The sequence below is a fragment of the Nanorana parkeri genome, unplaced genomic scaffold (genome assembly GCF_000935625.1).
Source record: "Nanorana parkeri isolate BGI_ZX_2015 unplaced genomic scaffold, ASM93562v1 scaffold3, whole genome shotgun sequence".
NCBI classification, from domain to species: Eukaryota; Metazoa; Chordata; class Amphibia; order Anura; family Dicroglossidae; genus Nanorana; species Nanorana parkeri.
In genome coordinates, this window is record NW_017306271.1 from 6,106,807 (window position 1) to 6,130,345 (window position 23,539).

The 23,539-nt window shown below is 41.2% G+C and overlaps 1 protein-coding gene across 1 annotated transcript; it reads right to left on the reverse strand.

Moving 5' to 3' along the window:
- Window positions 1-311: 311 nt before the first annotated feature.
- Window positions 312-20,767, reverse strand: LOC108794929 (cytochrome b-c1 complex subunit 2, mitochondrial). The gene is made up of 14 exons (XM_018566108.1): window positions 20,662-20,767; window positions 17,369-17,446; window positions 17,019-17,168; window positions 15,452-15,516; window positions 14,784-14,840; window positions 10,584-10,708; window positions 10,385-10,482; window positions 9,250-9,307; window positions 5,749-5,844; window positions 4,971-5,170; window positions 4,364-4,444; window positions 2,708-2,784; window positions 2,099-2,252; window positions 312-632 (listed from the first exon to the last, which is right to left on the reverse strand). Exons 1-14 carry the CDS (start codon window positions 20,692-20,694, stop codon window positions 549-551), a joined length of 1,356 nt encoding a protein of 451 aa, XP_018421610.1. The 5' UTR covers window positions 20,695-20,767; the 3' UTR covers window positions 312-548.
- Between the last annotated feature and the right edge of the window lie 2,772 nt (window positions 20,768-23,539).

Consider the following 23,539-nt stretch of genomic DNA (forward strand, 5'->3'; position numbering starts at 1 on the left):
CGCACGTTTTAAAGGGCCCCCTTTCTGAATTGAGAAAACTGGTTGGATGACCAGTGAAACATCTTCAAGAAAAATACAGCAAGTCCAGTTGCCTTGACTTATTTTTTTACAGATATATCATGACCTGGATGAATGAGAACCTTCACAGACATTTCGGAAACAATATCTACATTTTGCACATTACTGTTCAGCTTATATGAAGGATCCCAAGCACTATATAAATAGTACTTGGGATCTTTTTGTAATATTTATATAGTACTTGGGATATAATACACCATACTTGATTTATACAAAGAAAGTGGCACACAAAAAATAGAAATAGTCATTTTTTATTTTATGTGGTGCAGGTTTTAGATGAGCATTTTCCACAGACCACAATAAGAAGCCTTCCAAAACTCTCCCCGTCACAAGTCACATTTATGGTCTAGTTTCATAAATAATTCAATTTCCTTATACCAAGCTAGTAACGAGAACAATTTATAGAAGGTAAACTTCTAAGGGCTTAGCCAGAAACATATGCTGTTACATGAAGTCTTGCTGGAGCCGTATTAGAGATCTGAAGCAAATGGGGTGCTTTCCAGGTTCCCGTTAGCTGCCAAAGATTTATTTCCAGATGCAAATTTCTTTGCAGCCTACAAAAGGAAAGTCAAATATAGACATTAACATGGAAATAACATTTGTTACTGCGACTTTAAGTCCTGGCAACAAGGAATCTACGACAATATCATCCTCCTATATAGGCTGCCATTACTAACCTGCTTCTGAAAATGCTACTTTCCAGATTGTCTTTGTTATTTCTAAAACACCAACCCAGAGAAAGTATGCAGAAAATGCATTCTAGTTCAGTTGTTGGATCAGCAACTCATATTAGTAGTAAAGCCATTAGATCAGCATAACGACTGGAAATTCAGACGTCAGCAATGCCAGCCTATGCAATCTTGTGCAAATTATTTTACTGTATGAGACTGAAATAAACATATTGTGCTCTCATATACGCATACAACAATCAAGTGACCTTTAAATAGCCTCCAAGTCTTCACTTGCCAGCAGACATGAGATTTTCTTGCACAGCTATAAAAGTGAAATCTCCCACAATGTGCATATCAATACATTACGTTCAAGAAAAATCTCAGTGTTACATTAATAACATAATAAGTCTGAAAGTATCCCACAAAAGGAGGAATGCTCCGCTTACTGAAAGGTGGTGTGTTGAAACTTTGCCATCTTGAAGAGCTCCATGTGCTGCTGCTATCCAACACTTTCAGGGGTGCCAGAGTGCGTTTCCCCCCACTGAATCTTACCTCAATAAAGAACACAGTAGTGACAACGGGATGTGGGGGTGAGGAACAGTAGTAGCTAGTAGGGGACACACTATCCTGATACACTTGGAAGTGTTGAAACAGCAGTGGTTCTACAAGACAGCAAAGTTTCCAAACACAATTTACAAGAAGGGGAGTATTCCTCTTTTATTTCCAGGGTACTTTCAGATTAATATCCTTGAGGGAGCAACAATGTCACTTAATGGGCAGAAATATTAATTCTGCTATGTTGCTGCCAAGCTCCATCTGCTGTAAGAAGGGTGGCCCTCAACATTTATCCCCTGGGCATGTGATCACTCCAAGGTGCAGGTCTGGTTTCCTTGTTATTAACATGCGTTGGTAGCACATTTAAAAAGGAATGTGCCCCAACAATGCATGTTAACATGAAATACCACACGTTAGCAGACATGCAGTAACGCACCGGAACTGCCAAATGTCAAGGGGTTCTCACAAATTTGCAGGTATATTCATAACAGCTAGCATTCAGGGAGTTCATTATATTAAGGAGGAATTTACACAGCTAACCATGATTCTTGACTACTTATGCTATACTGCAACAGGCCTCATCCACTTCATACATCAATCATATACCACTTCAGGTAACCCTAGTTACCTACCACGATTCCCTGGTGCTGCACCCTCTGAAACTTTATTTTGTGTTCATTTTCAGCACATAAAGCGAACCTACCATTAATTAAGGTTGGCATGCATTTTCCTCCAGAGTTCACAGACCCTTGATGGTATTCCTAATAAATTCAGTACACAGATGAACTACTCACATTAACAACATCTGCCTTGGTCACAGAATCTATTTGTTGGATGACAGCAGCTGGTGGTGTGTAGGAACCGGCTGCAAGTGCCTGGGACCCAATCTCATTCAACAGTCCTGAGGAGTTTTCAGTGGATAGAAAGTACTGAGATTTCAGCTGGTTCCTGAAATGACAAATCATTCGCCTCTTACACATCATTGCACACACTATTCAGGCATTTATGTGTTGCTGAAAGCATGAGGTATAGGAGCTTACTTATCAGGCTATTTGTATAGGTGCAGACAGCTACCGAAGCTTTGGTACTGCAATAACTGGCTGTGGATTGAGCTTTTACAAGATCTAATGAACACAACTTTTTTTCAGAAGTACTTTGAAACATTTTTTTTCACAATGATATCCAAGTCTTGTAACACTTCAATCTGCTACAAATATGGCAATTTGTAAGTTTTCCTTCTTATATATTTAATAAGTAGAATATTGACTGACATAGGCAGAATATTTAGAGACAGCCAGCAATCGCTTTGTATCTTAAAAGACTGCCACTGCTGTTGTAAAAGAATGGGACATCCATTCATGAGGTAATGGATCCAATGTGACCGCAAAAAATAATGTACTCACTTTGCTCGTGCGATGTCAGACTCGCTTACAGTGCCCCCAGCAACAGCTTTCACCTGGTCAACAGCAGCTTTAATGACCTAAAAAAATAAAATAAAATACATTTTAATAAAATCATTTTACAAACTCACACAGTCCACCACATAGTGACCTGTAGCAAGTAGGGCTGTAACTAACAATTATTTTCATAATCGATTAACTGTCTGATTATTTTTTTGATTTAAAAAAATTAAATACCATCTTTATTTTAAAATAAAATACACAAATTGAGTGTTACAAATGGTTTACCTCAGAGTAAAACTGCATGCACAATTTTTTAGCAATTGCATTTCAGAGTGGGTGATCGCACTGTAGGCAGGAGGCACGTTTGGGGTGCCACTGAAATGAATAGCACCGCAATGCACCTCCCGCACCAGAATTTGTCAGGTCACAGCCAAAAATGAACTTTTTTCACCTTTTTATGTAATAATTGGGGGGAGGTTGGCTTTATTTCTTTAACTTTTCTACTATTTGAAATGTTTTTTTTTTTTTTTTACTCTTAGGGGCTTTTAGACCTCTGATATTTCCCTTTGGAAATAAGATTGAGGACACAGAGGGGAAGCCACACTGCAAGGGTTAAGATCAGTTTTGCTTGGAGTTCTTCTTTAATGGAAGTGCTGACTCTCTTTAAACACGTTGTAAGCAGGGTTCAGTAGGATTTAGCACAACTTAACACCTGCTGAAGCATGCCAGCAACTTGTTTAAAGTGACAGTCAGAACTCCCAGAAGGATCTATGGTTAACATCTCCATACTAGATCTGAAGTTTGCTTTTAGTTTAATATATATTTATTGAATTTTAAATTCAAATATCCATTAAACACCTAATATCATTCACAAATAGGGTACTATCACAGAACAAGATCACCAAAATATGGAACCATCATACTAGTAAGACTTTCTATATGCATTTAATCTTATAGCACAATTACATGTCTACATATGTTACTTCTTGATTTACCAATCATCTATTTCCCCTTATATCTATTTTGCTAACTTGACCCTCATTTGGCAACAGGCCCTTCTACACCTATCCTACAATGGAAAATCATAAATAAATAAAAAAATCTACTAGTGGTCTAGTGAGGGGGTTATTCCGACTTAAAAAATATGCCCAATAAATATCCCTAATATTGGTGTTAAATAGTGTAATCTGATGAACTAATACAAAAACCCTGCTTTCAGGGTAAAATTGGTTGGCGATCATTGTGCTCTAACCAAAAAAATAAACAAACATTTCTACTAGTGGAATAGAGTGGGGGTTATTCCGACTTAAAAAAAATCCCCAATAAATATCCCTAATATTTGTGTTAAAATATAGTGTGATCTTTGTGAAATAAAAAGTGAAGTTTGCTTTTAGGACTTCAAGAAAGCTACTTGAAGCTTGCTGTACACATTTGACTTCTCTATACTGGAACCCATGTGTACAAAGCCGAAATGACATTTTTAGCATAAATTAAACTAAAAAAAAAATTGTGTCTGCAAAACCAACCTAACTGCATAGCACTCCTACAGGTCTTGTTCAGTATACCAATTTACGCAACAAAACAGGGATTGTAGTGGTATGATAACCTAGGAATAGGTGAGAAAGCATTATATACAGCTTTGTTTTTTTCCCTTACATCTCCAGAATCAGCAGCCTGGGATATAACGGAGACTCCAAAAAGACCAGAATCCGAGTAGCTTGCATTAAATGCAGAAACCTTGAGGAGAGAGGGGGGGGAAAAAATATTAAAGTTTAGAAATTATAATCTTACTGACAAGCAAAGATGTCTGCTCTGTATAAAGCACAAATGCACTTTTAGTATAAAAGGTGTACAAGCCCCTAATTTGAAATGGTATTAAAAAAAAACCCTCCAGCCATGTGCTGCCTTGCCCTCAGTTGTTCATATCGTCTAAGTGGAGATTTTTTCTTCAGTGCTGGCCATGCCTGCCTATTAAAGCCCGCAGACAGGAGATTTTTGTAATATGGCTCCAGTCAAGTCTATAGGGGTCTCACTGTGCAGTGGCATCCAGCACAGAAGGAGATTGTGACTGGAGATTGTGACTGTGAGGCTGAGGTAAACAGCTGGCTGGGGGGTTTTGGTCAAGGGGGCTAAGCTGGATGGACAAGTGCACATTTTACTAAAATTTCACTTGTATTGCAAAGAAATAAATAAAACAAAAACTTGGGATAGATGTGAATGAGAATTCCGGATAACAACATTCTTTCATGGAGTTAATGCTTACGTCAAAGGGCTGACTAGTTGCCTTGGACACTGCTTGGGACAGTTTGCTGGTCGAGTTGCTACCTCTTTTGATGTAAGGCCCTGCTCCGACAACATGCTGGAGGACATTGAAAGCATTTGCTTCAGGGCTCCCTACTGCTGCTCCTTCTGCCACAATGGCAGCATGGACAAGACTTTCTCCATTTTGCTCTCGGATCTCACCTGTACACAAGGAAAAAAAAAAAATCAGCACTGCAGAATCAGAACATTATGACAGATGTTGTATGCTATAAATAACAACTCATCTCAAAACAAGGTGCAAACGTTAGTATTTAAATGTTACTCCGAATAACTATCACATTGCAGTCTATTAAAAGAGAAACACCACATTGTTTAGACCGATCAATAGAGACTCTTTCATATAAAAATTACATCCTTAAGTCTATGGATAGGTCTCTATCTCAATATTTAGCATCAAATGGTATTTCCAATGGAAGGCGATCTGGGCTCCAACATGACAATTTCAGGACATTATTATGGGTCATTACTGTGCAGTACTCGACCAATTAGGAAGCCAGGCAGAAAGTCATTACACGGTGCCCGGCTTCCTGGTAAAAATACATGACATATCCTGGCCTGAAATCTAGGAGGTGTCACACTGATTGACAACGGTTTAACCACTAGACCCAGTACAAAAGAATTTGACAGTAAACTGCTAAATTTGAAAACACTAAAAGCATTGGCAAGGCATTTTAACCTACTGGAACGCCACGTAACAAAGGAATATGAAACCTACATACCTCCACGATACTGAGCTTTGATGGTTGCAGAACCTCCACCACTTCTGATATTAAGAAAATGTTCTCCAACTTGTTTGAGGACAGAATGGCTGACACCTATAACAAAAAACAACCCCACCGTCTATGAATTATTGCACTTCTTAAAAACAGGCATATTTTTTACCAACATCCTAAAAATGACCAGTTAAAAATGACTGATTAATAAGAACTCAACTTCAAAAGGGCAAACTTTAATAAAGTATGTTACTTATATGATATGGGACCAAATATTTTTCTGTTTTTTTTCCCGCAAGAGAAAGAAATTCATTAAAAACAAAGCAGATAAACAGTAACAAGGCTATTCACAAAAGGGTGAAGAGCTTAGAGAAGGGAACCATCCAGGACAACATAGCCAAACTGGAAAGTGAGCTGAATTGGAGAAGTTTTCCAGCCCAGCTATGCCGTCTCAAGGCGCCCATACACCCCCACAACCATCGGACAAAAAACTTTTCGTCCGATGATCGAATAATCGTACGATTTTCGTACGGCAGCCCCATCCTGCCCCGATGATCGCAAGATTAATTTAGCCGTAATTAACGAAAAGCCCCTGGACAAAATGCGGCAATTGACTTTTGACGGATGGAAACGCCAGCAACCTTACGAAAATCGTACGATCTAGCAAAGTTTTCAAACATGCTTGACTGTCAAAAGTCGTACGATTGTACAGTACTGTCGGTCGGACACTGCAATGCACACATACGATTATCGGACGAAAAGTCAATCGCATACGAAAATCGTCCGATAATCGTAAGGTGTACGGGCACCTTCAGACTGTTCACCTCTCCAAACTTTTCACCCTTCCGCGACCAGCCCTGTATGTCTCACATTTAAGAATACATTGCTGTGTAAATGTAAATCAGAGACCTTACATTTACATTGAGAAAGGAGAAGGCTTGAATTTTAGACGATTCAGCAGGTGGATATGGCCAGCTCAACCCTTACCTACTCTACCCAAAAAAGTTAGCTGTACATATACAGAGTTAAAACGGCAAATTCTGGGTGACTGAACCTGTAGAGATGTACCTCACGACAGGATACAGAGAGGAGGGAGAGTCTCCAAGCTGTGTTTTAGAGAGGAAAGTTCTCTGCCCCCCTTTGTGTGCCACTGCAAAGCATGGGTGGCTTTGAATGGGCAATGAAGGGGCACTGGGACCAAATATTTCTAGCAAAAAACAATCGAGGATAAGTGTGAGTATTTTAAGACCATACTACATAATGGCAATCGCCAGTTTATCCTATTGGGTTACAAATATAAAAGAACAAAAAGGTAAAACAATGTGGCTGAATCGGAGCGTAAAACAAACAAAACATTAAAAAAAAATTAGAATTTAAATATAACGAGGAAGGGCCAATATTGGTATTCCAGAGATACAAAGATTGAAATAAGAGATTTAAAGAATGCAAACAGGGCAGCTAAAGTAGAATTTGAAAAACAGTGCTATAGAAAGTAGAATGAATCCCCCAAAAGTTCTTCAAATATATAAATAGTAAAAAGGAAAGGGACAGTGCATGTAGGTAATATAAAAGATGAACATGAGAAGTTGGTCTCAAATGACAAGAAGAAAACAGGTAATAAATACACACCTTTCTTCAGTTTATACAAATGAAAACAATGGGGGGGATTCATCAAAACTGGAGCAGACAGTCTGCAGCAGATTTGCACTGCAACCAATCAGTTTCTCTGCCTCATTTTCCAATCTTACCTTACCAAACTGGAGAGATGCTGATTGGTTGCCATGGGCAACTACTCCAGATTCTGTCTGCTCCAGTTTTGATAAATTCCCCCTAATGTGTTTAATACACAAAGTAATGCTAATAGCAATGTAATAATGTACCGCAGTGGCGAACAGAAATACAGGTTTGAAACAAACTAGAAAAACTTAATGTAAATAAGTCTCCAGGACCAGATAACTTACACCCACGAGTATTTGGGTGTGCTTAGCAAAGTTATGAAACCATTGTCCTTAATTTTGAAAGGGTAATTCAATTTTCCAAGGTGAATTTGGGAAAATGGAATTACCCTTACCCTACCCTTTCTGGCCCCCCCACTATACTTACCTTTGGGTGAACACACCTCGCCCTATGCCAGTGCGGGTGAAATTCAAAACACAGAATGCATTCACCTTCCACTACCAAGCTGCTATTCTTAAGAGTTTTGGATTGGACGCATAATGCTGACACCAAACTGTGGGTCACCCTGGAGGGGGAACCAAGTGGGTCTTCGTTGCCTACCGTCATTTGGATTCCGCCTGCGTTTTGGGGCTTTTCTATTTATCCTGCCCACCCGCTATGACAACAATCCGACTGTGGGACAAATTATACTCTGCACTTGTAGGCCATAACAACCCGCCTCTTATGCCATTGTTGGGCCACTCCTATTTTTATCCGGGTCTTCATTACAGTGGTTTTAGAGCTTGGACCTCTGCTCCCATGTTTGGACTTCATCATTTATTTGAGGGCTCAAAGCTTTTGACACTTCAACAATTACATACCAAGTGGGGTGCATGTCCCCTGGACTTTTGGCATTATCTACAGATCCAACACTTCAGCTCTTCTCTCCCGTAGCCAATACGCTCCAGAGCCGATGTATGCCCGCTGGAAACTCTTGTCCCTTGACATACATCCCCGGCGTGGAGTTTCTCAATTATACCAACAACTTCTTCAAACACAATCGAATTCCCCTCCATCCTATTTATCCCTATGTGAAACTGAGTTTTCAACTGCTTTATCTGCTGAACAATCTGGCAAGATTCCTTGCGTCACCTCCTCTTCATCTCTTAGTAATCAAATTGGCAGTCTGTACAAACTTCAGTACACCAAAAAGTCCATAAACAACGATGTAAAAGCCCCCACAGGTCATCAGTTTTGAGATACGCATAAATATTGGCCCTACAATTATTGCTCTCACTCTGACGTGCACAGCGATACCCAACATTTGTAGCACAATCATCGTTTTCCTACGTAGGCGCACCCGACACGTGTTTTTGTTATAATGCGAGTGATTGCGGGGGGACTTTAAAAAAAACACATTTTTTACATTATTTTTACATTTATTTCATTTGATATTTTTTAAAACTGTTCTTTGTTTTTTTACTTTACTAATACATAGGGGGGGTTTACAAGCCCCCCATGTGATAGATTGGTGATGACAGGTACTATTTAAGGTGATACTGGTGGTCCAAAAGACCCCCAGTGTCACCTTTACACTCTGAATAAGTTATTGAAGAGCACATTGCACTTCAATAGCTTATTGCTGGGCTTCAGGAGCCCAGCAATGACAGCTCTGGGACCGGACGTGATGCAATACGCATAAAACGGGGAGGAGATTGGTGAACGGACGTAGTCGCGAAGGGGTTAAACTGCATGATCTATTGTTAGATCTGTACAATTGATCTGTATCCCTACCAAACGTTTATCAAAGAGTACTACAAAATGCATTTAACATGATCACAATATACACACCTAATCCAACGAGGGCCATTCTTGAACTTGTGAAATGATTCTGCACGAACTGCTGCAACTACAAGGAAAAAAAAAAAATGGAAACATGTTAAAGAATCCATTCTACATAAAGTGTTTGTCCTTTTTACTGTCATCAAAACCAGATTTGTATTTTGTACATTTACCTATTATAAATATGCCATTAAAAGCCCTTTATTAGTATACAGATTTTCTTTTTTTTGGAGGGGAGGGGGCGCGGGGTATATGTGGAGAGTTATTCTTTTAAAAATGACATCCTTTATAAAGGCGTTAGGTTAAAAGCTGTTTGTTGTGTGTGGATGGCTACTGCAAAAAGCATTTTTTTTCAAACAATTCAAATCGTTCTGTGATTGGAGGAGAGGGTGTGGATGTAACATCTCAAAGAATACAGGGCGTTCTGTGGAGATATAAATACAAGGCATTTTGTCAATGGGCAAGTAGTGAGGAGAGGCGGGGATGCGACTGGAGCACTACCCTGCTAGAGTCGCATCCCTCACTCCCTGAAGAGCCCAGAAGCTGAGTTGTGTAGGAGCCGACATGCTTTAAGGTAAGATTTTTATACTTTTTTCCTGGAGTTTGGCTTTAAAGGCAACGTGCAACAGGAAGCATCTTGAAACATCTCTGGCCAAGGGTGTAAGTTCGGAGTCAAACCCAACCTGCCAAGGCCATTTATAATATGGTTTAATTAATGGGATTCTTAATTTACTTTACACTGCATATGGTGTTCCAATGGAGATCTGTTGGTTGGTACCCATTTCATGCATAGTAAATCAGTAAAGGAGAGCCCAAAGACAATGCATGTAGCTAGTCTTCTGCCTCAAACTGCCTATTTGGGCACAACTGTAAAAGTTAAAAAAATACAAATATATTTCTAAAAAAAATAAAATTTCAAAAAAAAAAAAATTATAAAAAAAATTGGGGTTTTGGTCTGACTTTTTTATTTTCGGTTTCAAAATTTTCATTTCGGTGCACCTCTAACATTATATTTTTCTTCAGAAGGAAAACAAAAACCCAAGTGTTCAGAGGAAAGTGTCTTAAAATTAACTGTCAGTGCTATCCCACATATCCTAGCCAGCACAGAGGATTGTAGGATTTTACAAAGTGACAAAATGGTTACCTCATCTGGTGAAACTTTTCCAATTCTGTAGTCAGGACAGAACAATGAATTCGCAAGAGCATTGCGGTAAGCTGCAGCATGAAGATTTTCCAAGATACCTACAATGAGACAGCTCACACTTTAATCCCTTACTTTACTCACAAAATACCTTTTGTTCACAAAATTGAGAGAAGTTAAAAAGAAAAAAAGGACTACTTACCAACTTGTGGATTTTGGTAAGCCAACATTTTATCAATCTTTACTTGGTGAGAAAGTTCAGAGACCTCCCATCGTCTGAATTCTGGGGCAGTAGTGACATTAATGAGATATTCCATTACAGTATCCCTACAAATAAAAAAAAAATAATAAGTTGGAAGGACATTGGAGGAAGACTCTTTTCTAGAAAACCAAAGGGTCCCAGTATTTGGAATAGTATATATTATAAAAGGAACCCTGCACTTGTGTGTAGACACTTACAGAGATATAAATGCAGCCGCTACAGACCCCTTCATGTGAAAATGCTAAATTGACCATCTCTGACTTCAAAGACTTCACAGATTCAGCACAGACAACTTCAGGTGTCCAATTTTGGGCCGTTGTGGCAGTGTAAAGGAAACCAGTAGAGAAGGAAGTAGGCAGTGATTATTAAAAGGATACGTTCGCCCTTCACAGCTGCAAAGCTCAGACTTCAGCACATACTCTCCCAGGCAGAGGTACGGAGTTTGTTAGGAGAGATGGGGGGGGGCTGGACTTCAAACTGCAATAAATCACCTCATGTGGCGTCCAGCCGTCCTCACCCTAGGTAGATGCGGGAATATGGGCAGCTCTACCTAGAGGGCGGCTGGACACCATATGAGGTGATTTAATGCAGTTTGAAGTCCACCCCCACCCCTGACAAACTCCGTACGAACTCTGCCAGTTTGAAAATGTGCAAAAGGCTGAGCTTTGCAGCTTTGATCGAGTGATCACAATTGCAATACTTTCCAGGCTTGGATGCAAATTTTAAAGAATATATATATATATAATTCTAAAAATTGTTTTATCTGATTGTCATGCTGATCCAGTAGCTTCAATGCTTTGAATCAATAGCACAGAACAAGTATGAATTTCATGCATGTTGACATTGTTGAGTGCTTACTTATAAAAGTACAAAAAGCATTTGCTGAAAGAGGGTAGCAATGGCAGCAGGGTACTTCTAAGGACAGGTTTTCTTTAACACACCATTTGAACACCCTTCCACAGAATGTGCCGGCTTGTTATGTACTGAAAACTATCATAACTAAAAACCCAGTTTTGGAGTCAGTGGTTTAGGAATACTATATAATATCATATATCTAATGATGCAAATTTTTTTTTTAGCTTTAGGCAGAACACTAGTCAACTATTTTTAAAAAAAAAGTTTAGAACCTCTGTCAGGTTATTGTTCTCTTAACTTCTAGATGGGTCACTAGGACAGGAAGTGAGAAAATCCCTTAAAGGGAAATTGCAACAACGAAAACAGTTTTATTATTTTAACAGGAAAGGATCAAAGCTTCAATCAAGTTTTGCCTGGAATTCTACTTTCAAATAAACCAGCAGGCTTCTGTAAACTAAACTGTCTACAAAAATATAATCCAGGCACCTACACACATCTTCAAACAGCTAGACAATGCCGCAGGATTCCAAAACCTAGAGTGCTTTATGCAATGTGTTCCATGTGCAAATGGACTTTTCTTGGTAATTGCAAGTGGTTGCCTGCCCCCTCTTTACTTTTGGCTCATTACTGTTCACAGTTACTGCTCATTACTGGCTCACAGACCAATGTAAGGCCTAGTATGAGATGGGCTGGAACTTGACTTTACTAGAAGGCATATACACTGAGTGGCCAGATTATTATGACCACCCCATCAGTACTTTGTTGGGCCACAAGATGACTTCGTTGGGCCGCCTCGTGACTCCACGAGATGTTGAAAGGTGATGCGAGGAATCTGACACTGCACTGTTGCCCTTCTGTTGTCTTGTACCAGTCTTGCCACTCTCCTTTCTGCCCTAACATTGACTAGTCGCTGACGGCCACAACTCGCACGTTCAGACCCAGATTTTCGGCTGACAGTCCAGTCTTTAAACACTTTAACAACAGCTGCTCTTGAACATTTAACGAATTCTGCTGTTTTGCTGATACTCACTCCATGGCTCAGAGCTCCAACAATCATCCCACGTTCAAAGGCTGTTAAATCGCATTGTTTACCCATATCTTCAGAAAAAAAAATCACTTCTACTGCCGTGGTAAACAACCTGCTTCCCTATTTATAATGGTCTGGCCCTCTAGCAACCTCAGCGCGAAATTATAGCTAATTTGCCTACAAACGTCAGGTGGTTATAATAATCTGGCCACTCAGTGTAGTTCAGTGTTAGGCTCTGTTCACACCTAGACGCATCGAATATGCGCGTTTGTCGCGCGTTCTGTGACGCGCGTTTGTCGCGCGTTCTGTGACGCGCATTTGTCGCGCGTTCTGTGACGCGCATTTGTCGCGCGTTCTGTGACGCGCATTTTTGCTGCTATTCGCGGTAAAATAACCGTGCGACAAGCGCGGGTTTCCGAGGGCTACTTGGCTGTATCCCAATGGAAACACGCGACAAAAACGCCGCAAAAAAGCTCATGTACCTTATGAGGCGTAGGCCGTTTTGTAGCGCGTTCAGACGGGCTGAAATACGGCAAGGTGTGAACCATACCCATAGAAAACAATGGGATTTTCATGTTTGAGCGTTTTGTAGAGCGTTGAACGCGCTACAAAAAGTACAGGCGTGAACCAGGCCTTAGAGCATGTTGAATTTCTGGGGCTGTTGGGAAGCTGTTTAACCCTTTCGCTGCCAAGCCCTCCGGAACGCTTTTAACCTCAGCTGGCTACACCATTTTTGCAATTTCTCCCATTGTTTTGATTTTCTAATGCTGCGCTGCCAGCGTTTGTAAAAGACCCCCCAAACCATATATTTTCTGAAAGCACAGGCCCGGTAGAATAAAAAGATGGTGCTGCTAATTTTGTAGGCCCTGCGATAATTGTGCAAATGTTTGTCAAATCAGAATTAAACCGATAAAAATACACAAATTGATAAAAGCACAAAAATAAGTATCAGTGCACAAAAAAACTCATAGTTCCCCTTTAAGTTAATATCATAAGACTGTAAATAAAGCAACTTATGTTCAAAATCATTTTTGCGCTGTGTGTGTTGTGATAAAATGATACAGGTGTACATTTAAATCGCAACACAGCGTGTCACAACGCTTTGCCATAATGTTATTTTGAAAAGAAAGAAAAATAAAAAAATCAAGCACTGCGATGTGTTCTAATACACCGCAGCACATAGTGTGTGTTTTTTTTCTTTTATTGTTGGGGGGCTTTGGTAAAATGACCCCTGACATTTCCTGTTTGAAATAGAAAAAGAAATTGAAGACACAGAGTCCTCAATCTCTTTCTGCAGCCTCAACACTCCATGAATGGAAAGCACTCAGTACAGAGTCTTTCCATTCATAACTGGTGATAGTAAATGTTTTACTATCATCTAGTTATGAATGGGTAAGAAGCATCTGTACTGGGGCTTCCACCTATTGGGAAACTCATGAATGAACAGAAGTGATGTAAAGCACTTCCTGTTCATTCATAACTGGGGACACAGAGTATTGTGTGTCCCCAGTTGTATAACAAACACCCTACAATCAGCTGATCACTCCAGTGTTTGCCCTGCACACAGATGATCAGTAAATATCACAGATATTTACCGATCCTCTGCTTAGCCACGCAGACTGTAAAAGCCACCGACATAAGGCTTACTGAGCTAGCCAGCTGCAAGCAATTGTGTTCCGCCGTAAGCCTTACGACAGTGGCAGCAAAAGGGTTAAAAGGTATATACCGGTAACTAGATTCAGCATGACTTGAGGCATGTTGAAAGAAAAAATAGGATTTTGGTACTCACCGTAAAATCCTTTTCTCTCCGTTCATTGAAGGACACAGGGAACAGATCGGAGATCATGTACTGTAGGGACTGTGCTTCCACTAAGATCTGTGTAGTGTAGTACCCTTGAGGACCTCAACATAACCACTAAACACTGCAGAAACAATATAAATGCGTTGCAAATATCTATTTGAATGGCTCTTTGCAGGCTGACAATGTAAAATACACCTCAGAAATGTTGAAACAAAACAAAATACAGGCTTACAACCCATATTACAGCAACATTTAGATTTTATTGTTTTAACTGTCCTAGCATAAAACAAAAACGATAATATGGTTAATTGCCACGGCTATTTTTTAAAGGTCTATTTCTATAATTCAGCCAAATCAACAACCATTTTTCTGCTTCAGAAGATGTTCCAAAACTTTTACACCTGTCACAATATAACACACACACACCAAAATGACAACAATATTTTGAATGACTTACACATAATCTCGAAGACAATCCACAGAGTACACAATATTTTCCCTTGATGATGTCACACTGCAGAGAAACAATTGAAAAAAAAAGTCAGAAAGTGTTATTCACACAATTATGGCAAAAACAACAGCACAGTGACATAGGGCTTAGCACTTTTGCATTGGTTTGAAACCTGGACAGGACACTATCTGCATGGAGTGTGCGTGTTCTTGTGATTGTGTGGGTTTCCTCTGGGTACTTTGGCTTCCTCTCGCACTCCAAAGACATGCTGGAAGATGAATTGGCTCTTGCCTAAATTGGCTGTGTATGTGTGTACGATAGGGACCTTAGAATGTATGAAGATAAAGCGCTGCGTAAATTGCTGACGCTGTATAAATATCAGTAATGAATAAAGCCAAGGGAAAGCACAAATATGTCAATAGTGTTTATAAAAGTAAATCAAGTTTGAGCAAAATCCACAAATATATGACACAGTATAGGTAAAGAAGTTATTTAGTGGCTTGAACCACAAATATAATGGCTCCTTGTGCCTGACTGATGTTAGCAGTTCTTTCAGGCCCACTATATTGTATAAAACAGACGCCAATGTTCTACTGTCCCTCTCCATAGGAAAGAAGTCCTTTTAAAAATTCTTTAAATTGGAAGAGATTTTAGAATTGTATTAATACACAAACCTTAAGCCAGCACCAGCAGCTTCAAGGCCACGGGTAATTTTAAATGCTGAGGCTCCCTTAGTTGTCTAGAAAGAAAATGAAAGTGAAGGACATATCATTTATGGTAAAATACAGATAGCTAAATTATGTACACAGATATGCCTCTGCCATTAAGCTTCTTTCATACAAAATACACATCTGAAATTTACTATTACACAGAATCTATATTCGGCCATTAACTGTTTGGACCGAAGACCATGCTTATTCAGTTTAGTTGCCTCACCAGCAAAAATACATATAGCTGCATGATGGAGAAGCAATGGAGCTCTGTTTCATGGTGGCTAGAGTTATCCTGTACTTCCAATATAAACTACAAAGCTTTTACTATGAAGGCATCATAAGGTAACTTTTACCAAATCTTTAAAGTCCATTTAACCCTCTGTATTACTGTATTGTAGTAAGGCTGTATATACAGTAGTACATATGCCCCCTTTTAGTTTTTTTTTGTTGCAGCAAAAGTTAAGAGAATTATTGGGAGAGTGAATTACACTCATCACCACAATTAGAGCCAACGTGCGATACTGAAGCAGTCACAGGGCTGCTCTATTGATCTGAGTGCTAACATGCGGACGATCGGTCATTTCGCAATGATCTCCCTGCATAGAGTGGTGAATGTCACTGCTTCCTGCAGGAATCCCCTCCCCCCCCCCCTTTCATTCCTCCAGCGCTGACTGGAGGAACGGGGGGCCACAGCTGGCCCTATCTCTAGAGAGGTAGAGCCAGTTGTAAATCAGGCATCAGGGTGAATCCAGGCAATAGTGTTGGGATTTGTCCCAGCTGAGTTTTGGGTCACAAGAGGACATTAGTATATGCATTGCTGTGATCCTAAAAAAAAACTGTAAAAAAAACAAAAACAAATTTGGCCGATAGGTCTCTTAAAATAACCTTGAAGAGTCAGACCGCTGCTCTCACAGGCAAAAGCAGCAGACTGGGTCTCCACCAGTCCAACTCATGCCCCCATGTACTGCTCCAATCACCAGTAAGCTTTTACTGCTGATTGAAGTAGTGTTCAGTGAGCTATGTTGGATCACCTGTCTGCTGCTCTGCCCACCAACTTTGTAATTGTGTGATGTAAAATGCTCATTTACTAGCCTGCAAATAAAAAGCGTTTCAGTGTGCAGGCTAGTGTGCTGAGTGAGATCTGGTGGGGGGCAATGTGATGAGCTGAAATAGTGCAGCACACTGTTTACTTTTTTTTTGTGTACATAGCAACCTGAATACAGCAGTAAAAAAAAAAAAGAGAAGTAAACAGCGTGCACATCACACCAGCATTGGCACAGAGAAAACTGCCACTGGCGTTGACAAGTTTCTGAAAAATGTCAGTCCTAGCTACTGGTGTGAACAAGCACCTAACCAGAACATAATTTAGGGTTATCGTCAGGAACAGAGGAAACTAGTAAATGTTGCCGACATATGTTATGAGGCTGGATCTATATAATATTCATATCAGTCACTATGGAGCCATATAGTTCAAAGGAAAATCCATTAGAGTCTTTTAGACACATGCTAAATTTGGATTGAGACTTACCAAGTTAGATGCAAGACGTAAAACATGATTAACACCCAAATTGCTGGCGGTTTCATATCTGCTTCCTGCCTTTATAAACACTCCGATCTTAGAAGATGGGGAGTGGTTTTCTAGAGTGGCAATAACCAGCCCATTTGACAACTTTGTGATCTGTAAAACAATGTACAAGGCAGTAATTCATGAGCTAGAAGCTAGTGATGGAGATATTTTATAAACCAGTAAAGGACATAAATGCTTTCCAGAAAAAAAAAAAAAAAAAGGCCACAAAAGGAATTTAACTGTGTGCATGATGCAGATTTACACACATAAAATAGTAAGAAAACCAAATCCCTAAGGTGTACATAACTTACCTCAAGCTCCTCAGGAAGAAGACGTGCTTTGGCAGCAGCTTCTGGCTTCGAAGCTGCTTTTGCAGAGTACAGCCTCCTCTGTAATAAAGCAAACATACACATTTTAAGGTATGCTGACCGCAATGTATTGAAATGTATTTCAGTATAGACATTGTTCAGTACCATTTGCCTGTGTACCTACCAAAAATGTTCAATGAAAATAAAATTAAGTTGTTTGGAAATTAGAAGCTCTTTTTTGGGGGTGAACATCCCACAAGGAATACAGGAGACAAGTGTACCCCTATACACTACCAAAAAATGGAACCGCAACACACAGAAGATGTTTTGAATTTTGTGCAAATGTTCCACAACTTCAGGGAATCTCTCAAATGATTATGCAATGATTTAAAAAATAAAATAAAAATTAAATTCATTAAAAGTTATAGCCTCAAATTATGTAATAACATCAGTTTGACCCATTAGCATTTAAATCAGAAATCAAGTTTGATGGCTTCCTGGACATTATTTATGTCTGTCAAGGTTTCAATATTCCAGGCTTGGTGTTCATTCTAAATAATGTCACTGCCAGTCATACCCAAATCTATTTTGGGAAGCTAGTTATTTGCCTTAGTTATGTCCAATTCTTTTTTAGTGATGTTTATATGACAAAGTTAGATGCCTGGATGAAAAAATATTTTCAGTCAATAGTAGTAGTTCAATAGTAGTAGGATGTCAACAAAGTTTACCACTGTCCTGACATACTGTCTTTGCACAACTACAAATCGAGACCTTGACTCATTCAGTGACCCGCCAAACTCCAGAAGTAGCCACCATGTGGTATTATAAAGTCACTAATGGGACATTTCTTTTTTTCTGCTCTTCTCCAGTCACGTTTTCTTCCCTCAAATTAACCAAAATAAAACCAATCAGTGAACATAACTCACTCAACTGTTCAATCCTTCAGAGTCTATAGCAGGTTAAATGGTCTATACAGTTTAATATACGAATTCCACTCTGCAATGGAACACAAGACTGAAGTCCTGATTTAAACATAGGATTGTTGATAGTGCTATCAGTGTCTCATGTAGCGTAATGCTGACCACACAGATTTTTGTTCAGACCTGATCAATGAGATACAGGAGTATGTAAAAATAAAAAACTTTTTTTTTTTTTTTGAGAGGATAAGGTAAGACCCTCTACCAAGTTTTTACTAATGTTCTTGTCACTCTATTTCCTGGTGATCAATGTCACAAAGACAAAAGTAAGGGAACATCTTTAAGTTTTTAGGTCTCCATGTCACTGCAGGTCACAGCAGTAATATAGAAAGTGTCAGAAGGAACCATAACATTGGTGGAGGAACAGGAATTCAACACTCGTGGGACTTTCTGCACACTGCAACAGTTAAGTTCAAGATTACTTCTTTACAAGGGTACATTTTATTTCAGTATTTAACACTGGGACAGATGAATTGAAGGGAAACACACTTTTGGTCTTCCAAGAATTTTTACGTGTGGCTCAATGTTACTGAATAATATATAAAAACGTAAACATATACTGAGGGGGACTTAGCAAAACTAGAGCAGAAAAAATCCAACCCCCGTAGTACTGAAGCTGCCACTGGCTCATGTACCTGGAACATGCAAGCAACAAGTTGTAAAGGCAAAATGAAGTAAAAGAGCTTTGGAACTGCATACTTGTTGAGATCAGGGATTCAAAATACTGAAGACACAAGATGAGGACAGACAGACAAGTTTTCATCTTCATAAGAAAAGGTAATGGCAAACTCAATATTTATTCATTACATTTCCGTTCTCCATTAAAAAGCAGTCTAACTTTCAATCAAGAGACTGAGTTTAGATCTGAGATAAGGGATCTCTTAAAATGATGTCATCAGGCATCATAAATCAAACAAAAACAAACTGGGGCACTGTAACACTTGCCATAACGTAGCAGAATGCTACGGAACGCCAAATACTAAAATTAACCCTTGCAGTGGGCCTACCCCCACACTGCAAGGGTTAACTGCTCATTTAGGTCTGGGGGCTGGAAAACCAAAGACATATTCACCTGGCCAGTGGTCACCTCTCTTCCCCTCTGCATGTCCCTTTGCGTCCTCACGTCCATTCACCTGCATTAGACGTGATGACATCAGCAGGGTTACTACAACCACCGGGACATGGGGGAGAAGAGGTTGTGGGTACTGGTCTAGCAGCCAAGCGGGATAGAGGATATGGCAAGTATATTTCTTTAATCCAGCCCCTAGGCCAAAACAAGTTAACGTTACAGAGCAGTCATAGACACAAGGGTTAATTCCTGGAGTTTCACTTTAAGGGAAAAGAGAACTCCATCAAGATTGCACAAACAGAACTTTAAATGTAAAAAAAAATAAAAAAAATAATGAATGTGTTGGTAGTTTTAACATTTTAATAGACTGGTGGTGTAGTAATGTACGCTGCATTAGGATGATGTTTTAATAAACGTAGGAAAGCACCTTTCCTAATAATATTTCTGCCCAGAGTTGATCTTTAAAGCCAAGGTCAACTTTTACTACCATGCCCCATATTTAGGGTGGAACATGGAGCCATCCTGCAGTCTCTCCCCACGCACGCACCTGAATCTGAGGTACTTCTCCCCGCAGTCTCCTGTGCATATTTGAATTTGTCACAGTAACATTCACAGATCCATTCGCACATCCACTACAAGTCCTGTCTCTCACTGCAGCAGAGGGACTCATCATTCTCCATGGGGTACAATGACATCAGCACACATGTAGTCGTTTGATGACTTCCTCCAGCTCCATAGCTGAAAAGCTGTACATCAGTACAGACCTAGCACTGGGGCAGCAATCTGCAGGAGCCTGAGTATTGCAGGCTCCGATAAAAAAAATAAATGCACTTTTTTTTTCTTTGCAATATGGGTGCATTTTTTGTTTCGTTTTACAAAAAAATTAAACATGTCTTCAACATAGAAGCAACACAGCCAAAGAAACAGGTGTCTCCCCTTTCCACACAGCACAAAGTAATGGAAGCTGTGTGGAGAGCAGAGAGGTGACCTTCATCCTCCTCCCTTCCATAAACATATAATGAGCTGCCCCTACAGTCCTCACAAAGCCCGGCCTGTGACAGCCAACAAACCCCGACCCTGTGTCCTTTCACCTGTCCCTGGAAGAGGGGTCACAGTGTGGGGAAACAGGGTTGCAGGCCTAACACACAGGGGCCCTTCTATAAACTATTCCGGCCCATTATCCCGTTATATAGATTTCCCCCGCTGCGCGGGCAGAGATCGGGGACACCACCGACACCCTAATATCTTACAGAGAGGATCCGAGCGCTGCCGAACAGCTTCATGACCGCACTCTCTCCTTCAGCCGCTGACAGGAAGACAATATGGCCTCTTCCGCTTACCCGGCATGCCCAGCGCCGCCCCTTCTCTGTTAACTCTTTCCTCTCTAGCAGGCTTGGCAGGCACTGCCTGAGCTGGCGCCTTGTGTGCTAGTGAGGGACACAGAGCTATGATACTGAGGAGGAAAACTGGGTTTGAAAATGTGAAATAATATTTACTGATAAAACACTGAAATGTGTCCCTCTTCATACACTTTGTATTTTCATGCAGATAAAAGTGTTGCTGCAATTGCTCAATCACTCCCAGCAGAATCAGTCCCTATTCAGTATTCACACCTTTGTGTTCCATGAACTTAGGACACAGTGACACCTGTTCGTGTGCGTTCATGTGTGTTTTTTCCTGCGTTTGCTGAGCATTGCCCATTGATTTTATTGGGTGCCACATGTGCAACAAATGTGGGAAAGTGAGTGGCTCGTTGCAGATTCCGCTACGGGCGTACTGCGTTTTTTTCTCCAAACATTTGCATTTAATGTGTATTTTCCCAGGGGGGGGGGCCATTAACAAGTATGGGCACTGTGAACGCGTTGCATGTTTCTGACGCTTTCCATGAATGTGTGTGTTTGGCGCACGTTCACTGAATGTGAAGGTGTGAACAGGGACACAGTTGGTGTGAACAGGGGAACAGGTATGAACACGGTTCAGTTCAGTCGGTGTTGCTGTAAAGCTTGATCTCCATTAAAGTAGGGGTTATAACCCTCAATTATTCTATCCAAAACCGAAAAAAAAAGTTTTGGATAAAGTAAGGGAGGGTTATAACCTCTGTCAGCATTTTTTGCCATCTGTTTTCTATTGGCGAGATTTCCCCTCACTTCCTGCCTGATAGCCACAACAGGAAGTGAGATAAAATCCCTCTAAAGTGAAGGAAATCAGTTGGTCAGCAGGGTCACCAGAACTAGCGTCCCAATTAGAAGATTTCCCATCTATTCCTGTTCTGATGACAACCTAAAATTTGGGATTTTCTTTTACTTTCAGGTGAACAGTCACCAGGACAAATAGATAGGATGAATCTTCCTAACAGTCACCAGGAGAAATAGAAGGGGTGAATCTCCCTAACGGAGGCACAGCAATACAATCCTGATAGGCGTTCTAATTAGGGATGTACCGATACCATTCTTTCCAGACCGAGTACGAGTACCGATAATTTTCCTCAAGTACTCGCCGATACCAATTACGATACCTTTTTTTATCATCATGTGACAGTTTTTCTAAAACAATACAGTCTAATGGTTTTAGGACAGTGGTGAAGCGCCAGGGCCCTGTCACTGCTGCAAAAACTGTGCCCCTGGTAGTTCTGCCACTGACTCCAAGCTGTAGAGGGACTACAAATCTCAGCAATACATTATACAGCAATGCAGAACAATATCACCAGCTATAGAGGACTACAAATCCAGCAATACATTATACAGCAATGCAGAATACCACCAGTGATAGAAGGAGTACAACTCCCAGCAGTACATCATACAGCAATGCAGGATACCACCAGCAATAGAGGACTACAAACCCTAGCAATATATTATACAGCAATGCAGAATACAACCAACCATAGAGGACTACAAATCTTAGCAATACATTATACAACAATGCAAAATAATATGAAGCTACATACTCTGTGTTGCTTACCAGGACTGTGTGGCGCCTCAGGAGGCTGTGTGGGGTCTGACCTGGGCTGTGTGCGGCATCTCATCAGGGCTATGTGCAGCGTCTCACCAGGGCCGTGTATGGCATCTTACCAGGGCTGTGTGCGGTCTCACTAGGACTGCACATGGTCTCACCTGGGCGGGGTCTCAGGAGGATGAGTGGGGGTCTCACCAGGGCTGTGTGTGGTCTCGCCATGGATGTGCAGTGTCACCAGGGCTGTGTGTGGCATGTCACCAGGGCTGTGCAGTCTCACTAGGGCTGTGTGCAGTGTAACCAGGGTTTTGTGTGGCGTGTCACCTGGGCTGTGTGCGGCGTGTCTTCAGGGCTGTGTGCGGCATGTCACCCCGGGTTGTGTGTGGTGTCACCAGGGCTGTGTGTGGTGTGTCACCAGGGCTTTGTGTGGCGTGTCACCTGGGCTGTGTGCGGCGTGTCTTCAGGGCTGTGTGCGGCGTGTCACCCAGGGTTGTGTGTGGTGTCACCAGGGCTGTGTGCGGTCTCACCAGGGCTGTGTACAGCATGTCACCCGGAGATGTGTGTGGTGTCACCAGAGCTGTGTGCAGCATGTCATCAGGGCTGTGTGCGGCATGTAATCAGGGCTGTGTGCGGTATGTCATTAGGGCTGTGTGCGGTGTGTCACCAGAGCTGTGTGGGACGTGTCACCAGAGCTGTGTGGGACGTGTCACCAGAGCTGCGTGTGGCGTGTCACCGGGGCTGTATGAAGTGCGTAATCAGGGCTGTGTGTGGCGTGTCACCAGGGCTGTATGCAGTGTCACCAGGGCTGTGTGCAATGTCACCAGGGCTGTGTGCAGTATCACCAGAGCTGTGTGGGGTGTGTTACCAGGGCTGTGTGCAGCATGTCATCAGGGCTTTATGTGTTGCGTCATCAGGGCCAAGTGTGGCGTGTCACAAGGGCTGAGTCTGTGATCTTTCACCAGGGCTGTGTCTGTGGCCTGTCACCAGGGCTGTGTGCAGTGTCACCTGGTCTGTGTGCGATCTCACCAGGGCTGTACACGGTCTCACCAGGGCTGTGCGGGGTCTCAGGAGGATGTGTGGGGGTCCCCCCATAGGGCTGTGTGGAGTCTCGCTATGGATGTGCGGTGTCACCAGGGCTGTGTGCGGCATGTCACCAGGACTGTGTGCAGCGTATCAGGG